The 22,416-nt window shown below is 38.7% G+C and overlaps 1 protein-coding gene across 2 annotated transcripts in view; it reads right to left on the reverse strand.

Moving 5' to 3' along the window:
• Positions 1 to 22,416, reverse strand: part of OSBPL6 (oxysterol binding protein like 6) — a 181,798-nt gene that overhangs the window by 16,831 nt on the left and 142,551 nt on the right. Inside the window, exons 12-17 of one of the 2 annotated variants that reach the window (XM_081095262.1) lie at positions 21,057 to 21,131; positions 15,801 to 15,966; positions 12,920 to 13,053; positions 11,878 to 11,901; positions 4,005 to 4,112; positions 2,213 to 2,350 (exon numbers count right to left, since the gene is read on the reverse strand). In XM_081095262.1, coding sequence (XP_080951388.1) covers positions 2,213 to 2,350; positions 4,005 to 4,112; positions 11,878 to 11,901; positions 12,920 to 13,053; positions 15,801 to 15,966; positions 21,057 to 21,131 — 645 coding nt within the window. The remainder of the gene's footprint in view (positions 1 to 2,212; positions 2,351 to 4,004; positions 4,113 to 11,877; positions 11,902 to 12,919; positions 13,054 to 15,800; positions 15,967 to 21,056; positions 21,132 to 22,416) is intronic. The other variant, XM_081095263.1, reaches the window with a different exon arrangement.

Here is a 22,416-nt window from a genome sequence, read left to right on the forward strand (position 1 = left end):
AGTACTCAGTTGTGAATGGGAGTCTGTGAATCTGGTAATGCATGATTAGGGACCTGGGAGGCAGGTGCATATCAAATTTAGTGTCTGACATAACATTTCTATTTTACCTTTCCTCCATTATAAAAGTGATATATGTGCTCATTATTTCTTTCTCTTTTCAACTCATTTATATTTCTAAAATCACTGGTAATTACAAATATCCAAAAACAACTACTACTAATTGTCAGAATGTTTTCTTCCAAACTATAATCTATACATATAAAAATAGCATTTAGCAACTATTTTGTTTCTTTTTTTTTTTTTTGTCAAAATGCAGTACAGATTTGCGATCTCAAATGATAATATTGCTAATCAACTGTGTGGGAAAACTTTTGGCTGCTTCTCCCATGCCAAAATAATAATAATAATAATAATAATAATAATAATAAAGCCTACTGGACTAAATTTCAGTAAAAGGATACATTTCTGAAACCTGACTAAATAAGAGATTCCTTGTTGCCACAACCTTGCCAAGACTCATGGGCATGAAAACAATCCAATAAAGCTTTTATGATAGTCAGTGGTAACCTCCCCAGACCATAATTACCCAACTAAATATGCTAGACATTATCCTTCTCAGTTCAAATTCACATCTCTGGTTAAGATATCTTTATACATAATATCCTATATAATAAAAGCCTCATATGCTAAGTGTCCGACCATTCATTCGACCGTTTGACCAGTAACTATGATGTGCACTGACCACCAGGGGGCAGACGTGTGACTGGTAGGTTAGCTTGCTGCTGGGGTCCAGCCGATTGGGACTGGGCAAGATGGGCTGGACACGCCCTGGAGCCCTCCTGCGGTCCCTCCCCGGCCCTGATTATGCACCAGTGGGGTCCCTCAGCCTGGCCTGCACCCTCTCACAATCCAGGACCCCTAGGGGGATGTCGGAATGTTGGTTTCGGCCTGATCCTGCAGTGCCGGGGTCTGACCCCAGCGGGTCCAGGGGTCCCCAAAGGTGTGGACGGAGTCGGCGAAGAAGGAATGACACGGAGACAGCGTTCAGTTGATCAGCAGCCTAGCCAGGATCTCCAGCCAACTTCTGGTCTGGATCTCCAGCGAAGTTCTGCTTAGGATCTCCAGCCAGGTTCTGTCTAGGTTCTCCAGCCAGGTTCAGTAGCCATGTTCCCTCGCTAGGTTCTCCAGCCAGGTTCTGTCCAGGTTCTCCAGCCAGGTTCAGTCACCAGGTTCTAGTCAGGTTCTCTTGCCAATTTCTGTAGTCAGGTTCAGTCCAGGATCTTTTGCCATGTTCTCTTGCTAGGTTCTGTCTCTAGGTTCTGAGGCCAGTTTCTCTCCAGGATCTTTTGCCATGTTCTCTCCAGCGAAGTTCTTCTGTCTCTAGAGACCGTTCTGTGTAGGTTCTGTGCCAATTTCTGTCTCTCCCCGTCCTGTCTTCTTAGTTCTGTCTGCTGCTGTCTTGTTACATCTGTATTTATACCAGTTGATTCAATCCTATCAATCTCTATTACAAAGGTTAGGGCGTTTCTTATCTCCATTCCAGGGAGTAAAGATTATGTAGCTTAAGCATGATTGTTCGTATTTAAAGTGATTAATTACCCGCCTGGCACTTAGTTGAGGGGGTTAATTCCCTCCCTAACTTCAGGGGAAAATCCCTACCTGGGGAAACAATCTTTCTCAGAGAGGAGACCTTGGTTAAAACACATAGTGCCAAGAAGGTGAGCAAACATTTTAAGAACAGTATGCCATATATGCCAGGTCCTTTGAAACAGCAAGGATGGACCGGCTCCCGGCACTGCAGGCCAAGATGAAGGACCCCACCAGTGCACGAATCTGTGCACTGGGCTCTAGTGTTATATAATACATGTGCAAGCATGAATGATGACTCAAATTCTTTCATTCTTTCTACAATGATTAGCTAGTCTCCTTCTATATAATACTCTATATAATCAACTATTTGGTTACTCTAAAATATAAATCATACAAGAAAATTAGAATAAGTGCTTGATTCTTTCCCTTTATGCATCAAATTTAAGAGTCATAAGTTGATGTTCAGAAGCATTAAGTGCTCAGTAAATAGGAACCAACATAGTTTTCATGCTTTTGCCTTTGTTACAACTTGGATATCTTACAATGATGTTAAAAAAGTCTCAGAATCTCACTTTCTTTAACACAAACTCATAGTTGGGGCTGACAGCCCAAAGAACGTTACCTCATTCTCTGATGAGCTTGCAGAGAGGAGCACCTCTTGGGCATCAAAGAACTCAGAGACAGATTCTGACATGGAGAGGCGGCTCTCGTTTGCTACTTGCTGTGACAGAGGGAGACTGACATGGATTTGCTCGCCAGGCTACAGAAGAGAGAAGCATATGGTGCAATCATTATTGGTACAAAGAATAGCTATTTGTTCAAATTAGACCATGATGTGCTACCCAGATTTCTAGAGAATTTCACACCATATGTTAAAAGAGTGATGACCACAAGTAATTTTCACTTGCAACTCAGAAATGACTGCATAAATGTTCTTCCAATATGTCTAAAGAATCTAAAAGGCATAGTTGAAAGGTGCTGATACCATGACTTGATTTCAAATTTATGCCTAATATTAAGTGGAATTTAACAAACTGGGTCCCTATCAATACCCCAAACTGACTATAGTAATGAGTTCATTCTCATATACTTATGTCTTTCATTACTAGCTTTAGTCCAACTAGGATACTAAACCTCAAAAAGTATTTGAAGAAACACTATAAATATTCTAAGAAAACAATCTACAAGACTAATTTTTAAAACAGAATATACAAAAGTCATTTTGCAAGGAAACATGACTAGACTATTAAACCTTATTTCAAACTGTATTTTTCATTCCGTCAGTGATAAATATAATTCTCAATGAAGATATTTAAGTTTCCATTAAAATATGTGTAAGAGAACTGTAATATATACATTCTACATATGTACATTCTAGTAAACATTTTAGGTTTAAAAAGATTCAAACTGAGACTGCTAACCAATGTTTAAATGATAGAGTTTTAGAAATACTTCTAGATTATTTCTGGGCAGCTGAGTGAGCATTAGTGTCATCAGAGATCATGGGTACCAGGCAGGTGGGCAACTTCAGAGAAGCTGCGTTGAGATGACATTTCTCAAGGAGTTAGATGGGAGAACTGCTGCACTTGTAGATTTCTAGTAAACATATTTTTGGCACAAATATGACCTTCATATTAGGTAAATCTCTCACCTTGTTGTATGTAGGACTATATCTAAAGGTCTAATATCACTGCTGCAAAGTGTTAATTCTCATGCGATAAAACAATAATTTTAAAAAGTGTTAAAAAATAAGTACACACTTAAGTTTAGCCCAAATACTGAATGTTCTCCTACCTCTTACCATTTCTTCAAAAATTCTTCTGAAAAAATGGAATAAGGGCACCTACCTCAGAGGGTTATTGGGAGTGTCAAATGAGATAACACATGTAAAGGGGTTAGCACAACGCCCAGCACATAATAAGCATTCACTCAACACACATTAGCTATTAAGTATCAGCAGCAGCAGCAATAGCAGCACCATTCGAATTATCTTAGAAAGGTCAGACGACTACTAAGATAGGACTTTAAAAATAAACCTTAAGAAAATATTCATTTAGCAATTTCTCAGCTAAACATTAAAAAAAAACAAACATTGCATGAGCCATTTCATAATATGAACATTTCAAATGAAGACTGAGACAGATACAGAAAATTCACCAGATGGAGTAGACATAAACTAAATATTCGGTGGCATCCGGTGAACGTAGGAATAGATAAAAATAGACCCTGATCACCAAGAATGTCAAGCTCATGTACACCCTTTCCCTCCAAAGAATACTGAACTGCCAGCAACACAAATATTTATGCAGGGAATGATGTTAATAGTGAAAGAACTGTATAAAAATAAACAAAATATGCAGTAGATTTAGATGCTATAAAATAAGTACTCCACATCTATTAAAATTGAGCCTTACCTCATCAGGGCTAGGAATAATATTTACACTGACAACCTGATCACAAATAATAGATTCTGAGTGTATTCTGCTCAACCGACTCCTTAGTTCAGCATTCTGGTTGAGTGCCTTAAAACAACAAAAACCGCACATGTAATTTCAAGTTAATAAGCAAGCATAATACAGAACAAGCACACAGGTACATTTCAGACAACAAAGACGATGATGTCCTTAGCTGTAACTTTTGGAGTCATCATAAGCCTGATCCTACTGGTAAAAAGGAAACAAATGGCTCAGAATTAAGAGATTCATTTTGTGTCATATAAGACTACTACTCAGTAGGTTAGAGGGTTGAAAGAGGTCATGGATTTCATAAAAATGATTCATGGAATTTTCTCTCCCTTAGGTCAGGCCCGTTACACCCAAGCCCATCTACCACCACATATATATTACATTTTAGACCTGGGGATTAAAGCTATTAATTCTTTCAAATTTTTTTGTTCTAGTCTCTAAAGTTTGAAAGCCAGATTGTTACCGTAAAAATTATTTGGAAATGAAATGAACAATGAATTGGCTTTATAGTTTAGAGAATTATTTTTCAGTTTGGTGAAAGAAAATAGCTGTATTTTCATTTTCCAGGAGCACGTAATTAGTACATATGACAATGCAGCAGAACCAAAAGGTGCCTTCACTGAACAGCAGAGACACGGACAAGCGTAATGAAGAACAGAACACAGAGAGGAAACTAACTGCACGTTATCTGCATCACGTTGCTTTCAGCACCAGTAAAACACGGCCTAGAGAGCAGCTCCACACAGCACGGCTGCCTACAGGAGCCCGTGGACAAAGGTGCATGCATCCGATCGATGCAGGGGAGCATCCTCCATATACACGAGAGATGTAGCTAGCCAGAGTCACATCGAGTTTCCAGGACAAGGCCCAGTGAACACAACAAACCAATATACAAATGTCATATAATCATAAGACGGTGCCTATTAAAACACCCAGGATAAAGTATAGTGGCTAATGTCACATCTGCGTGGTGCAGTGCATAGTCCTTGAGCATGGAGCACAGAATGGTCTCTGTTCTCTCCCTTCAATCCAGCTTCTGTTTATTGAGAAGAAATTTGTTCACTCACAGCTTTTGGCTTTTGTATAAAGTCTTTAGAACTGGCCAGTAAAATACAACACATTTGGTTTGGTGGACAGTCAAGTATTGATGGATTAAAGATGGATATAGTCATTACATTTGCAGGTAGGAGGAAATATGTGTCCAGTTTTAATAAATAAACCACATGCTCCAAGGGAAGAATTCTAATGTCTACATTCTGCAAAGGTGCTCAGGATCATTTTTCTTTTAAAAAAATGTTTTTATTAATTTCAGAGAGGAAGGGAGAAGAGAGAGATAAAAACATCAATGATGAGAGAGAATCATTGATTGGCTGCCTCCTGCATGCCCCCAACTGGGGATTGAACCCGCAACCCAGACATGTGCCCTTGACTGGAATCGAATCTGGGACCTTTCAGTCCACAGGCCCACGTTCTATCCACTGAGCCAAACCAGCTAGGGCAGGGTCATTTTTCTTGGAACAAAATCTCACTTAGCATTTAAAGAGAAAATACTGCATTATTCCTATCCACTGCCACTACTACACACATGCTTATTTGTTCTTTCATTAGTACTCTGTTCAAAGTATATATTGAAAGTTGTCTTAATTACTGAAATAATTGGAACCAGATGTATTTTGCTGTTTTGGACGTTGAAGGCCTTGTGGTAGGTTGTTTGATGGTTTTATTTGCAGAATCACAGTCTTGATTTCAGGGTTTCATACAAACCTCAACTAATAGTTCCTCCAAAGTGACTGTACTTTCTGTTACCAGTGGAACAGAGTTCATGAAACAACCCCACAAAAACTCAAGGGCAAGGTTAAGTAATGGTTTTCCTTAGGGTGGGAGTTTTAAACACAGGTCTGCCATTTATAAGAAACATTTTGTAGAATTGTTTGCTCTGGATATTTAAAAAAGTGAAATTCTCATTTAAGCTCTCATCTTGTCCAATATTCACTGAATGTGATTCTGCCTACAGATACGCATGAAGGCACACAAGATAACCTCTAGCCATTAATACCCATAAGGAATGAGCTAATATTTTTAAAGGAATATTTTATTAATAATATATATGCAGTGGTAGAAAAAAGTTTTACACAGCACAAAAATGCATGTACTGTTCCAAATAAATATACTGTCCCAACTCTGACAACCCCAGTGGCAGAAAGTGCGAGCATACAACTGAGCATGCAACAGCCCACTTCTGTGCATCTTCCCCGGAAGCTCCTCCTTTTGCCTCGATTGTATGGACTGTTTTTTTTTTTAATTATTATTATTATGTTTTTATTGCTTAAAGTATTACAAAGAGTATTACATATGTCTCCTCCCCCCCCCCCCCCCCCACTTGACATTCCCCCGGCCTCCCCTAAGGACTGTTTCTGATGTTTGCTACAACTAATGAGCTTTGTGGTGTAGAGCTGTCAGGCAGTGCTCAGGACCATATTTATTATTTCCTTCCCTAAAACTCAACTATTTTCTCTGCAATTATATCTTGGAGGCCTTGGGAACATTGAGGAATACAGGTATGTTCAGTGAAATGATGCTGTTAGTGATAATTAATATGGAAGATGCCAGGTTATGGAAGATGCCAGGTTATGGCAGAAACAATGTATGGAATGCACCCAAGGAGCCTGGACGAAGCAAGGAAAAAGGAGGCAGATCCCCAGCCACTCCCATCAGCCAACGAGCAAGAAAAGCTATGGGGACTCGTCAGTAGTAACATTGGTCTACTAGCGGCATGTAGGCCTAACAGGGAGGCTCAGGAACTCTGCCTAGATTCTTCACTGGGCAGGTTCTGTACTTATTCTCACTACTTTGCCTTTGTTAATGAACTTGGACTTCACTAAAACTCTCCACATGGTATGTGCATTTCCCCAACATCTCATACACACTCAAGTCTAGTATATCCAAGAAATACACAACTCCTTCCCAAGCTATAAAAGAAGTTATCACCTTGAAGATGTGAGCCAGAGTCAACTGCCCCAATCTCCATCTCTCTGGCTATGAACTACCATTCATCCACCCAACCAAGTAATGGGTGAGAATTTGCCATAGGCTGGGTGAGAATTTGGCATACATACTCTTTACTGAGTGGAATTGTGGGTTCTGGGAAGGCCTGATGGCTGGAGAAGGATATAAAACAGAGGGCAAGATGGAATAATCAGAGACTTAAACTCTTTGGGTCAAAGCAAAACTGGTTCAAAACGAATGAGAAAATGAGAGTGGAAACTGTCCCAGTTAGAGCTACCAAGAATCAAATTCTGGATATCTCTTTAAAATAACCTTGTTTTTTCAATGAAAAAATACATATACTTGGAAAATGTAGTATATTTATAGTATAGTTTATACTATGCTATATTTTGAAAATGCAAAAAGTAGCAATCTATTTTTAAAAACTCATACCTTAATACTCAATCAACCAACCATTGACAGCTTGGTATATTTTTTCCTATGTATTTTTTAGTTTATGCAATGGTGCATACTTCACGTTATACATGCCACTTATTCTCTGCATATAAACATTTATTTTATGGTGCAAAATATTCATAAACATGATTTTAATAGTTGCATAATAAGTGATTATTTCCTATTATTGGCACTTAGGCTGTTACTGAATTTTACTAGACTAAATAAAGCTGCCATGAATGGTCAAGAGCATAATGATTTCTGCATTCAGTTTTACCTCTTAGACTACAGATATCAGCCATGGACCAAAGGGTTAAGGCCTTAGTTAATATTGCCAACTATGTTGATAATTATATTAATTTGAAGCTACTGTATAGCTAAACAAACAAAAAGATTTAAAAGATTCCATGAAGAATATCGTTGAACAGAAAAAATTTAGCCAAGTCTCAGGAAACTCTTGAATTCAGAAACAAACAAATATATATGGAACTTTTATCTCAACATTTAATATTTATTTGGGATATGTGAATGCTATAGATAGAAAGGATGGTAAATTCTATGATTGGAATTTTAATTATGCTACTCAGTGCCTTAAGCCAAATTTTTTTTAAATTTTTTTAATTGATTTCGGAGAGTAAGGGAGAGAGGGAGAGATAGAAACATCAATGATGAGAGAGAATCATTGACCGGCTGCCTTCTGCACATGCCCCACGAGGGATCCAGCCCACAACCTGGGCATGTGCCCTGACCAGGAATTGAACCGTTGACCTCCTGGTTCATAGGTCAACGTTCAACTACTGAGCCACCGAGGCCGGGCAATGCTTAAGCCAAATTTTTGCTTACATTTCCATACACACCACAGTTCATTAATTCTAAGATGCACATTTCCCCCCACATTTAACACCTCTGAAGCACCGAGTCACTTTAACTGACAGCAGTTTTTGTTTCTTAGTAGTGCACAAAATGATGGTCCATCTAACAGTTGGTGGCATTTTGGTTTAATGAAGTACAGTAATTCTAGATGGAATAGAAGGATCATATTCTGATGCTCACATTTGTATAGGCACAACACCCATTGCATTTAGCATAAGCTGTGCACAAATTCTGGGTCCAGAAATCACATTAATAACAGTAATAAAGTATAATGTATTAAAGACAGACTCAAGTTAAGTTGAATCTTTTATTATTATAGTAATCTGGAGTGCTGAGGTTACCTTAGTCTTATTGATACGACTTCAATTTGGTTTCCAGGATTTTACATTCATTGAAACACAAAACTACAGCTGTTGTGAAATAAAGTCATTTATAAAGGGCTAGATGTCACATATAATGGTCTGTCCTACAGGTTTGAATCCAGCATCTGTACTGTCTCTCAGGTGTGAAAGTTACTTTTAAAGTTTCATGGCGGTAAAACAACAGAATTATGTATGCCTTTGTGTACACACAGATCAGGGGAGAAACATCACTTTAGAAGAGGGATTCATTATACTATTGAGTCTTGCAAATTATTACATGCCCAAGGCAGGCAACAATTTAGGCTGAGCCTGTAGTGAAGAATGCTAATTTCATGTATATTATATACTTTGTGCCTTCTAAAAGGATGGAATTTGCCAAGTTGGTATATTTTAAAACTTTATTGAAAAACAGCATTTTAATCAGAAGATGCATATCAAATAGGACTTATGTCAAATAAAAAATATGCTTTAAAGATGTTAGACTAGTTTAAGAAGTTATTTAAATACAGTCTATCTACTTCTTCCCTGTGGGGAGATTTGACTTGCTAACGGGTCATAAAATAAATATCTGGGGATTTAACTGATGACATTTGAATGTGGATCAAAGATGTCTTTAGGCTATCTAAATTCACACTGCAATGTGAAGTTATATTAATATAGAAACATTCAGAACAACTGCCTCAATGTTCTAAAGTTATTTAACATCTGCTTCAATTTTAAGTGCTATATTAAAAGAGGGACAATAAAATTAGAGTTGGCCAACCAAATGATGGCTCTATCAGTTAATTGTTTCCCACCTTCAATGTCTCCTTATTTGCTTTCAGTCTATATGTTATTTGCTGCTAAATCAGATTCTGCTAACCATTTCCTTATTGACTTTATCAAAACTCTTTAACCTTGATATCAATGGTCATCGCTATCTAGATTCTTCAGCTGCCTCCCTGGGTTTCCATCTAAGGATCCTCTTTTTTTTTTTTTTTTTTCTTTCCAGCCTGTCCTCTATTTATGTTCTCTGCTGCAGCACCATTGCTGCAGCACTGAAAACACAATTTATCAACATCTATAACTTCAGTGACATACTGGAGTATCTATTTTTCTCTCCAGCCCAGACCTCTCCCCTGAGCTCAAGATCTACATACCTAATTACTTGTTAGATTTCCCACAGTCACATCAGTCTCCACAAAAACCACTCATTATTTACCCTTGCCAAATCAGTTCCTCTTGTAGTCCCTCTCTTGGGGAAAGAACTATCATCTATGCAAGTAAACAACCTAAAAATTAGTTTTGACTCTATCTCCTTGTCCCTTTCTAATAATATTCAGTTGATCTCTGATCCATGCTGATTCTTCCCTCTCAGTGTTTTTGAAATTAATCCCTTCCTTCTACACACCCTGTCACCTCCCTAGTTCAGGCCTGCACTATCTTAAACATCTTAGAGTCTGCCCAACTGATTTTGCCTTAATTTTATCTATCTTCCGTACTGTACCAATAATCTTTCTAATATGCAAAAACATGTAGCAATATTTCCAATTTCTGAAATTCTTATTTCACTCATTAGTTAAAATTAAGGCCTCCCTAACACTGACAAGATAAATCTCAATTCCTTTGTGTGGTCCTTAATGAACTGATCCCTACCTGCTTAACTCCTCTTCCTAGACTAATGCTTCCTGTTCACTCATGTTTTTGCCATCCTCCAGATAGCTCTCCAGTGGTCTAACCATGGAGAATGATTCTTCAAAGAGTGAACTGACAGTAAACTTAAATGTTTAAGCCAAGGCTACAGTGAGTTTCAAAAGAAAGACCAGCCTCAGAGGTGATGGGAATAGGATTGGTTCAATGGGAAGGTAGAGATTGACACTAGAGTGTGAACATAGCCAAAATGCTGTGATAATACATAATTAGAAGAACTGAATTGTTGTGAATAGGGTATAACTAACCATCTTTATAGTACCAAATTATTTTTTACATCTTTTGAGGATAAAATTGAGCATTTTGGTTAAAAAAATATAAGAACAACAAAAATCTATTGAGGCTCTAGGTCTAGATGTAAGTAAATATGTTTTGATGAGGGAAGGAAATATTTAACCCAAAGGATGCAAAGTTGATATAATTTTGCTGTATTTTACTTTTGACATGTTAACATCAGGTCCTTCCCTGTGAGCTTCTGCTATATATTCAGGCCTAATTCAAGGCTCAGTTCCTTCTGAGCTGTGACTCTGCTCACAGCTCAGAGCTCCTCCATTCCTCTGAATAACCAAAGCCCTGGGAATCTGCACCATCCACGTTCCAATGTGAATGGACTACAGCATGGTCTGCTTAACTGTTTCCTGATAAACACTGTTCATCTCATGAGTCAGATCATGAGCTTCCTGGGAACATGGCCAGGGCTACTTCGATGTTGCTATTCCACACCTTGCATCGTGTTTCATATATGGTCAGTTGAGTGAAATGAATAAAAGAATAAACAACTGAGTAACTTTAAAAATTTCTCTTTCTCATCATTTCTAATCTCACTGGATACCCCAACCCAGACCTCTATTTGCCATTCTCTGTCTTACCAACAAGTAAATAAAAGCAAGCAAGCAAGCAAAAATCAAACACATTTTCTTGTTTTCTTATTACTAAGCCTCCACAAACAGATACATCTTAAGGAAACATTGCAGCATGTAGGGGCAAGAGTGCATTTTACGTTTATAAGACGACATTTACATGTTTACTTCACCATTATTTTGATCTTCTGATTCATGATACTTTTAGAATCATTATTTAGAAGGTCAATTAACATGGACTCATAGCATGTATTTGTAACAAATACATGCCATGAGAGTTGTCCAGGGAAAACCATTAATGTGCTTATGAGCAAAACCCTCTGCAGACTGGCACATAGTTGCTGCTTTTGATGCTCATGCTCCCAAGTCCCTAGTTTTGCACTGGAAGCAGGATATGCACCTTAACTGGCAGTGTTTCACCTTAACTGAACACAGAAAACATGGTCCAGATAACAGCACTCAATAACATGAAACTTCACATTGAAAAGAAACTGACAGTTCAGGTACATAAAACATAGCGAGATGGTTTCAGTCTAATTCTTAGGGCCTGAGGGAAAGTGTTCAAGCAGGAGCTGACCCACATGGAAAACCACTTACCCAGGATTTGCTTGCTCCTTCACTCTGATCCAAGGCACCAGGAAGTGAACAATATTTTATATAAACACTGAGTTCTCACGCAAAATCACATAACAGCATTGAATTCTCGTAATTTTTAAAAGTGCATTTATAAACTAAAGAAAATATTAATTTCAGAGCAAGTACTCAGTGTAAAAAAAGCAGAAGTATAGCATTAAAGGCTTTTAATCAGAAATTTCAACTTTGAAATACATGGGATTGAATTAATATTCATAAGATAAATTTAATATATATTGAATACTACATAATAAATAGGTATTGAGTAATATCTACTATATAATATATATATTGAAATATGAAAGTATAACTTCAGAGAACATAACTTAAATAGGAAGAAAACCCTAAGAGTACAAATCAGGAAAAAAGAGGTATAACAGTAATCAGTAATTTTCAACAGATTGAAATGTATTTTAAGTGGAAAAAATATTAAGTATGGAATACCTAGTAGATTTAAAAAATATGTATATTTTTATTGATTTCAGAAAGGAAAGGGAGAGAAAGACAGAAACATCAATGATGAGAGAATCATTGATCAGCTGCCTCCTGCATGCCCCCTATTAGGGATCAAGTCCACAACCCAGGCATGTGAATCAAACCCAGGACTGTTCAGTCCCCAGGCCAAAGCTCTGTACATTGAGACAAACTGGCTAGGGCCCTAGTAGATTTTGTTCTAACATTGGATTGAATATATTCCTGACCATATTTTAGGCGTGTAAACCATGTATATAAATGCATGATTCTTTTTCTTTAAACCAGAGACTGCCTTATACATAACCATGAAGAGGCATTAAAAGTATTCAATCAGCCAAAATCATTATATATTTGCAAGTAAGTTTGGTTGATTTCACTCTTACCTTGACATTTTATGGAAAAAAAGTAATAATATTTAATACTGATACTCAATGTCTGAGGAGACTTACAGTCTCATGACTGCCTCCACCCCCATTTGTGCCATACAGGGATTGGAATATGTTATGAGCTTGAAACACACATTCTCGTTTACCTGAGACAGTGACTGTCGGAGTCGTGCCATCTGTGTGCTGTGGCCTTTATTGTGATCCTGCTCAGAAACCATCTGCTTAAGCTTCTCCTTCTCTATAGCTATGCTATTAAATGCAGACTTCAAAAGGGAATGAACTGGGTGGGGAGAAAAGCGAAAAACAGAGATCAAATCGGTCCAGAAAGAATGTCCAAAATTATAAACTTTTTTTGCATTTTAACTCGTGCATAGATGTTTTCTGGAAAGGTTATATTACAGCCTAATTAAAAGTCAGCTTTAATACTGAATCTATCATAATACTTATACAAAAAACAAATATGGTAATGGTAATTATTCAGGATGAATAGCATTTCATACCAGATAAGCCAACAAAGACTTGGGAGCAGCATACCAATTCTAATATCAATATTTATACATTAATTCACAATTCCTAGAAGGAAAAGGGAACAAGTTTTACTGTGCCATAATTGATGAGAGCATCTGAGCAGTTCTGTGTACCATGAAGACACATGCACATTATTTAGAACTATCCAAAAATTATTTCCCAAAAGTGTACATCCCAAAGAGAGCATTTTATAAGTCCTGCCTGTAAGGACAGAAAAAAAGGCTTTCTTTTTCTTTGCTGTAGCCTTCTACAGTTTATGAGAAGCACCTGGCAATTAAACCCTAAGAGTGTTAGCTCCTCTGATTCAAAGAGCTCCTCTACTCAAACTGTGAGACAAGATAAGCTACTCTCAAGGCTACATTCTTGCATACCCCTCCTCCCTGCTGTTTTTACAACTCAGGGATAATTCGCACCAAGGGGTCTCTAGTTAGTAAAAAGTTCCCTTCCCCCATCCTCTTCAAACACGCCTCTTTTGAAGTTTTAATAACTTTTATTCTAAACATGTTTTACAGGCTTAGGAAAAATACTGATAAGACACCTCCCTAGGACACCTGCCTGGACTGTCTCCTGAAAAACAAACCAACAATAATTTTTTCAAGACAACCTCCCTGATATCTACTCAACTTCAGCCCAAAATTCCCCTCCCTTCCTTGTTGCTTAGCTACAGCCTCTGCTTAGAAGAGCAGGCTGCCATTTACTTCTTGCCCTGTATTGATTAGCAATACTTGGTCTTTTCCCTTGAGGGAAAGTAAAATAAACTTCCTCTCTACATCTCTTCTTTTCATTGTGAATTCCTTCACACCCCGAATCACCAGCCATACCTTATCACTGCCAACAAAAAAACAGGCAGCTGATCTAGAAAGTGCTTACTAGTTCTCTTTGAGTTAGGAACTGATTTGGTCTTAAGAACAGTACCTGCAATCCTTTCTTAGCCAGGAATATCTTGATGTTAGAAGTATTTTGATTTAAAAGTAACAATAAAAACTCTAGTTCCCTTCCCAACTCCTGCATACCTAACAACATACATTGGTGTAATCTGCAGCAGTCTTTAATTTTAAATTACAAAAGGTTGAATTTACAACTCTCATCGTTACCATAACAGAATTGCTATAATATTCAAGATCTACTAAAAAGAGGAATTTCCTTATTTGAGAAAGGTTATTTTTTAGAAGTGGAAAATTTTAGCATAAAGACTGGCCCATATTAAAGAGGAAAAATGGTGGGATAACAAGGGACTCACAACCTAATGATTTATTGCTACATTCTCTCCATCATCAATTTAAAGGTAATAACTTGATAGCTGGAACACATCAATCCCACTGGCAGCTGTAAAAGCAGACTCAGTCATTTCAAAATCCATAATTCTTTCTAAAGGGTTCACTCAACAGTCATAGAGAAGCCCTTTCTTTTTCCTAGCACAGTTGAAAAGAAAATACGTTGTTTCAAAAGGCTTTAAAATTCTGTTGAAACTTGGATTTCCTGAAAGCCTCAGGATTGCAACTATATTCACAAAGCTTTCCTGGGACTACCTTCAAATGTACTCATCTCCCTTAAGCAGCTACTCACATTGTCTCGTTCTACCTACTCCTACACTCCCTCTCCCAATACGAGTAAAAGTTACTGGCTCTACTGACTGTAATCAATGCTATTTTATAAGCAAAATAATATTACTCTAGACTAGTGACATAATTAGCATCCAGCTAAAAAATGTAATAAAGATGTACTAGGAGTAAAAGAGCAGGTGAAAGAGGGTTGGCATTCCAACAGAGAAACCTATAGAGGAAAAGGGGGGAAGATGTTTTAGCTTTGTTGTTGTAGGATAATAGAATTAAAGAAATATCTGATGGTATATCTGTGCTGATGGTTCGAGAATACAAATTTTTGTTGACTTCAACATTCCCAGCTGGGCTGGCCTGGCTCAGTGGTTGAGCATCAACCTATGAACCAAGCAATTCCCAGTCAGGGCACATGCCTGGGCTGCGGGCTCCATCCCCATCGTGGGGCAAGCAGGAAGCAGCCGATTCATGTCTCTCTTTCATCAATGTTTCTATCTCTCCTATCTCCCTCTCCCTTCCTCTCTGAAATCAATAAAAATATAGTTAAAACAAAAGCATTCCGAGAGGTGCCCTCCATGTGCTCCCTCTGGTTTCCTGCACCACCTGACTCTTGAGTATTGGCTGAGATGCTCCATTTAACACACACTTTCAAGAATAATTTATAACCTGGCCTGTCCAGGATAACTCTTTTTGTCTTTCTTCCTTCCTCGCTGCCCCACCACCAATGACACTTTCTTTACTCAGTCAAAACAGTAAACCTATGATTTGTGTTGTCCCAAGATGTAGGCGTCGTATCCTACTGCATTCTGTATATAGAATTCCAACCAGTACATAAACCATTTCATCTTTCCCCATGACCACCTAGACAAGGATAAAGGAGTAAATGGCAATCTCTCGTCAAAGAAGAGTACTTCTTGAAAGGGCACGTTAGAGTTGGTGTTACCTTTCTGTGCAATTAGACAGAATTCTTCTTGAAGTTTTGTATAATCTGTTGAACTTTCCAGAGGGTCAGTGAGGTGGCTAGGGGGAGTCTGAAATTCAATGTCTGCACAAAGGTTGGGGTTGGAGGAGTGCAAGCGAACCGGTGACATGGTGGCACTGAAAGGAACCTGAAAGGGGAAGATACGAATCATTAATGAGCAACAGTGCACTGTGCATTCTCACACACAGAAAAGATCTCTTCCCGTCTTCCGAATAACAGATTCCTCTCTGGTGACACACACGGAGACACCCGGTACTCATTTACTTTGCAGGTGGTGGGGGTGGGAGGAAGTCTCATTTCCCATAGTGGATTTAGGACTGCGACTGACTCACTGGCTTTTCACTGGTACAGGGTGAGGTGACTTCAGAATGACAGCAAGAAAAGGCACAATTCCAGATAAGTTTCAGCTCTGAACCCACAGCTGTATCTAAAAAACCAATGGCAGAAAACGCCAAACTGTGACGTGGCTGTCCTTGTCTTACAAGGTCTGGGTACTCGTGGCAGAGGACTTTTTATGCTCACTGCTTTCTGAGCTCACCCACCAGGTAAAAATTCAAGAGGTGCATATACAGGAAAATTTACTTGTCCCACAGCCATTAGATAAAACATAAATAAGTTTAGTAGTAAATATAATGGCTTAGAGAGACTCACAATTAAGTTTGAAATTGATTTATCAAAATGTTTGCAAATGACATATATATTGCATAATTTACTGTAGTTTACCTTTGTATCTTAACACAATGCTGTTACATGTATGAGCATGGCTTATTAACTGGCCAATATGGAAAAGCATTAAGTAAAAAAAGTCATATTACTATAGATTTTTCCAAATGGCTAGAGATACCTCCCTGTCCAGGCTGGATCTGGACTAGATTTGTGATGGGTGAAGGCAAAGCACCTTGCCCTCTCCTTCTAGAACATTCTACCTGACCATTACAAATGCTGTCAGCCAAACATTCTTGGAAAAATACCAATTCCTCTTGTAAATAAGACTAGTAACCTCCCCTAGCTCTTATTGCACAGATGTTCATTCAATTATCTTTAAGAACCAGACTCTTAGACTCCTTTGCAAGCTGAATTTTATATAAATGATAGCATTACTCATATCCTCTATCTAACGGAAAATATGCTGTGGGAGGAAGAAACCAATATCTTGTCTGGTGTTTATGTATCTCAGAACCTTGTCCTTTCCCCCCATTTTTTAATATTTGCTTTAAACTTCCTGACAGAAAAAAAGAGAGAATGAACATAAACGAGTGCACGTGCATGGCGGATACAGAGGCCAGACAAAGGAGTTGGAGAGAACCAAAAAATCTGATCAAGCTGTAGTTTGTGGACCTAGGGTAAGGGCAGTTGAGACTGGACAGAGGGTCCTCTGGATGTAACTTTGCCTTGGTAGGAAGTTATATATCTCAAAAGATACCAAGGCTTCCTGGGGAAGGAAGTGAGCATGAAGCTTTCCCCCTAAATTCAGCTACCCTAACCATGTGAACGCATTATCTGAATCATTTGGTATCTGGGTTTATCAAAGTAACTATCTCGTCCTCCATGGGGACCTTGGCTGCACTGGGCTGGGAGATGTGCAAAGTTCCTTCATCTCAACAAGCTCAGTTTCTGACTGGCCACAGAAGAGACGCACACACGCACGGGCATACACACCATGGCAGAGAAGCTATTTGAAAAAATGGAGTCCTTAGGCTTCATACTTTGCTGGAATCCTGTCCAGGTCACTTGTGAGAACAATAACTGAAGTCTTTGGGGATGCTTATAAAGGAATGGGGTTTATATGGATGAGTATTTAAAGATAAAGGAAATTTTTGACCTTCACTGTAGTGATGCTAAATCTAGAAAGAGCAGTCAGTCCATAGCCCTCTAGGAGGGACAAAGAAAAACCATGGGAAGGGTAGTGGAGATCAGGAGGTCCTAGGGAGAGGCTGTATCTTGAGGAAATGGGTAAGTCACAAAGTTCCAGATTTAAGGATATGGTTTCCCAATACAAAGAACTAGAAGAGCACTGAGAAACAGGAATGTGGGCGTTTGGTGATGGGGAATGTAATGCGTTGATGATCAAGGAAAGGGGTTTTAGCTACACTCGGTGTCCTCAATACTCCAAGGACTGGCCTGGCATTGAAGAGGGGTGTCATCCCTGGCATTGGAGAGAGGTGGGTAGGGGGGTGGCTGTGAGAGCTGGTGAGAGGCTTCAGTGGGAGACAGGGTACAGTGGAGGCCCAGGGAGCACAGTAAGGACCCAGCTTGTCCCTGAGATCACAGCCTCTCTACTAAAATTTGGAATCAGATTCTCAGAAGAAAAACATAAACTACAAATTTATATTTTGAACATAGTGGAAGTTTAAAATGGCAATTAAACCAGTCAAAGTGGGTTTGTATATAACTCCCAGGGAAAGACATCTGGAATGCTGCATTCCAACTGCATTCAGGCCCCTGGGGTAATGAAAACTAATTTTTATATGTTTCCTACTGAAAATGTTTATATTGATATTTCTTTGTTGTTGTTAAAAGAAGTACATGGAATGAGCCATCTGATAGAATTCATGAAACGAAGTTGAGAATACAAAGTGGAATGTATTAATCTAACTCTAACTGAGTATCTCTTCCGTCTGGGGACTTAGTATTTTACTCATCCATCTAGTTATTATGGGATTACAAAGTTCAAGTGGCAACTAGGTTCTCCGTCAGTGATGGCTGGAATGGGAGCTGTCTGCAGCTCTCAATGTTTGTACCCAGAACCCTCAGCACTGAATGTGGCCTCTGCAGCCTGCTCAGGAAAGAAATATAGGGCTTTCCTTGAAATCCTGAGACAGGGAGGAAGCCTGATCCTGGAATGTTCTGGTACCAATGACCACAGCTTGGAATGGAGATGTTAGGAGATGCTTTTAACACATGTCCGTGAAGAAATTAAAAGACAAATGGGTTGACAGGGAGCTACTGGCACTGAAATTTAGCAATGACGAATATGTATGAGTAAGAGAAAACACAACAGCAGGTCTAAGTGCAGATGACTCAGAGCCAGTAGAAAGGTCTGCTGCTGTCATTCTGCGTTGTGTGTACAGGGACCCCATGGGGAGTGCTGACTGCCTGGGACGCTCAGAGTCCATCCATGCAGAGGGGCCAGTGTTTCTCCTTTTCCACCCCTATTCTGTTGGGTCTGGCTGATGTTGCAAGTGGACCATTTGGGCATTAGTGCTAGGGAACAAGAATAAATCTCTGAAACATCTTCTTGGGTGCACTTTTCATTGGCAGCCAATCTTAGCTGCCCCAGACATCCAAGTGGGCAAGAAAAACGAGTGACCAGTAGTCATTTGGAAGAATTATAAGGAAAAGTACTGGCAGGTTAGGATGGGCTCAAAATAGGTGGGATAACTTTAGTGTTGGGAAGAGGAAAGAGAGCCACTGGAATAAAAGAAATAGGGTGAGTCACCAGTGTCAGGTCACTGAGTTATGGGTGAGGGGCCAAGGGGGCCCGCTGAGGGTCCTGCTAGATGTTGCTATGCTCGGGTGTGCATGAAGTTATAAATTTCAGAGGGTCTAGAATAACTCCCCAAGCTATTCCTGAATTCATTGCTAAATATTGCCAGTAACTTTTCTCATTAGATGCATCTAGGTTATTCTTAACTTCTATGGTCACGGCTACCCTGAGAGGTATGCATGAATACTTTTATCTTTTAAAAGCTTTTTCTCTTCTATTCTCAACTTTAAAAAAATATAAACCCATTCTATTCAAATAGGTTCTATTTCCAGCTTTATTATATTCACTGTATGTATCTGCCATTAAAAAATGAACACAGTGGAAACATTCACTTCCCTACATGCCATCTTAGAAGTACATTATTTAAGGAAACATTAGTATTTTCCATTCTATGCTGAGATTCTGTTCCCTAATAATCACCTGATTTCTTTATTTATAAATGAAATATTACATTTAAGAATTATTTAACAGATTATACATCTCTTTACCATGTAGGTGGCATGTACTTTATTCATCTGCATTTGAGTATATGCATAAGATATACATTAACATGAAACTGATTTCAATAATTTGTTTGTTCTAAAATTCAAAAAATGTGAGTTTAAGAGCCAGTCCCCTAATAAATTCCAAGTCACTGGTTCATTTCATAATCAAAGCAATTCTGTTTTCTTGAACAATCCAGCTACGTACCTCAATAAAATGCAAGTCAGTTGCCAATCATAGAGTAGAAAACCAATCTTTGCACCAGTACCCATTCTCCTATTAATACAACAAAAACCTTTCCATATTTATCAGAAATTCTAATCTTAAATTATACTCCACCACTAGCAAGAGTAAAACTGTTATTAACTTAAGACACTATCTAATACCCAAAAAAACTAACATACATATTGTTATGAGCTTGTACTCTATTTTAAAAAGTGGATAGGATGTCATGCTTTAAGCAAATATTATGATTTACTTTTATCCAGCAAAAGGTTCTTGTATTTGCAAGTTCTACTTTATGCTCCATATGGACAGTTGACTATTCTGCACACTTTTCCTTTTTAAATTTGTTATTTGCCTTATCTGCTTCAGTACTTCCTCTGTCCTCCTAATATCCTTCCATTTAAAAAAGAAAAGCCAAACCAACCTCTACATATGAATTAAACATCATCTAACTTTGTGGTTGTTCTGCTTTTATTATATTTTCTGATTTTCAGCTTATAAACAATTTTCCCTTGCTAAGCGTAACTCATGTAGCCATTTGGAGATGACATAAAAATTCACCTTTTCTTGCCCTCTCATGTCTATATTCTCACATCCTGTTCAAATAGTCACACTGCTACCAAAAAAAGCACAATTTATGTCTGTAGTAACATGACTTTTCTGAGAAAAACAGAACTCAGCGAAGGCTCCAATGTCAGTATGGCAAACAAACAAACAAACAATATTGTTTAAGGAAATCCCACACCACAAGTTTTGCAACCTTGCACTGAAATTATTTCTTACATGGACAGCAGAAATAGAGAACTGGATTGTGGAACAGTTTACCAACTCACACACCAATGTCCGTGTCCACTCCTGCCATGCAAAGGCACCCAGAGAGCATGCGAAAGCTATACCAACGCAGGAATGAGCCACGTTTGATGCTGCCACACGCAAGTGGCAACATCAGGACAGGGGAGGTGGCACACGCACACAGCTTCTCAATGTTATTAAATGTCCACTTGAGATTGAGATCCACTCACTGTTGTAGCCACGGCTGCTGCTAGCCTCTGCCGGCGCCAGGTTGAGCCGAACTGGCTCTTCACAGATGGCCCTTCCTGACAGTGAATGAGAGAAGAGGAGGGAGGAAAAAACACGGGGTGAGGCAGAGAGAGGGCAGGGTATGGGAGGACGGGAGATCATCAGACACGGGCGAGGGAGAGTTTTTAACTGAAGTCAACTTTTCCTAAATCTTAGCATTAAAAAGAGCTCTAAGGGGCATTCAGGCTGTGAGAAAAGTTCATCCTTCTCACCACAGAATAAACAAACACATAAGTCTATTAGCTAATATCGCCCCACCCCAGAAAGAGATGGAAAGGCATACACTGACAAATAGCTTGTGCTTTCAAGGTAAAAATACATTTGCACACTGTTTTATTCATGCAATGTCATGTTATATGAAGTCAAAGGCATTCACTAAATGGAAGCAAAAAAAAAAAAAGTTCAGGAAAAAGTAATTAAAAAAATAATGTGCAAAAATTAAAATGAACAGGTTCTCATGGGAGCTCTCTGTTGGCCAGGCAGAATGTTTTTGTTTCCTGATGGGAGGAAAAATTAAGGGGCGGGGATAGCAGAAATCTTCAACTCCCCATGTAAACCCTTCCTTTGAAGCTCTCTGAAATTCCACATTAGGGATGGCGTTGGGATTTTCAGGTTGAAGAATTTTCAAGCGGATCCCCATAGCATAAGAAAAAAAAATCTTCAGTTTTCTCAGTGTGTGGGGACAGTGCCTACAAAAATCAGCCATGAAAACCTGAAAGCGTAGGTTTCATTCAGTGATGTGCACCTGTGCATAAACTGGTGGAAGAATCCCTGAGCTTTCTTTCTTTCTCTCTTTCTCTTCTTGGGTGGGATTAAGGAATAGTGACATTTCCTTCTAACCACTCAACTCTGCCTCCATTGGCCAGATCCTGGCTCTTCAGGGCTGTGAGCGATATTTTTGATGCCAGTTAACTGAAAGGCACTTAAGAGTCACCAAACAGCCCAGATAGAGAAAAAGAGCAGGACTGCTTTAGTCGTTAACAATAGAAAAATATTTTAAATCCCTTTATCTCCAATTCTCTTTATATTGCCAAATTACAATCACATTTCTCTTCCAAGTTCTTAAATCTGCGTACGTATATGATATGTACATATGTCATTTGTTTTCCACCAAAAAATTTTCTGTACAAAATCCCTGTATGTTTACTGTAGTAAAAAAGAACTTATTTTGAGCCTACAGTGTAATCTGAGCATCTGTGAGATCTAAGATGGCTACACATGAACGACATCCAGTCATTTATCTCCTACTCATACCTCCTATTACTCCTCCTCTCCAACAACTAGGGATCTAGCATGTAATTC

The sequence above is a fragment of the Myotis nattereri genome (genome assembly GCF_964212035.1).
Source record: "Myotis nattereri genome assembly, chromosome: 7".
NCBI lineage: Eukaryota > Metazoa > Chordata > Mammalia > Chiroptera > Vespertilionidae > Myotis > Myotis nattereri.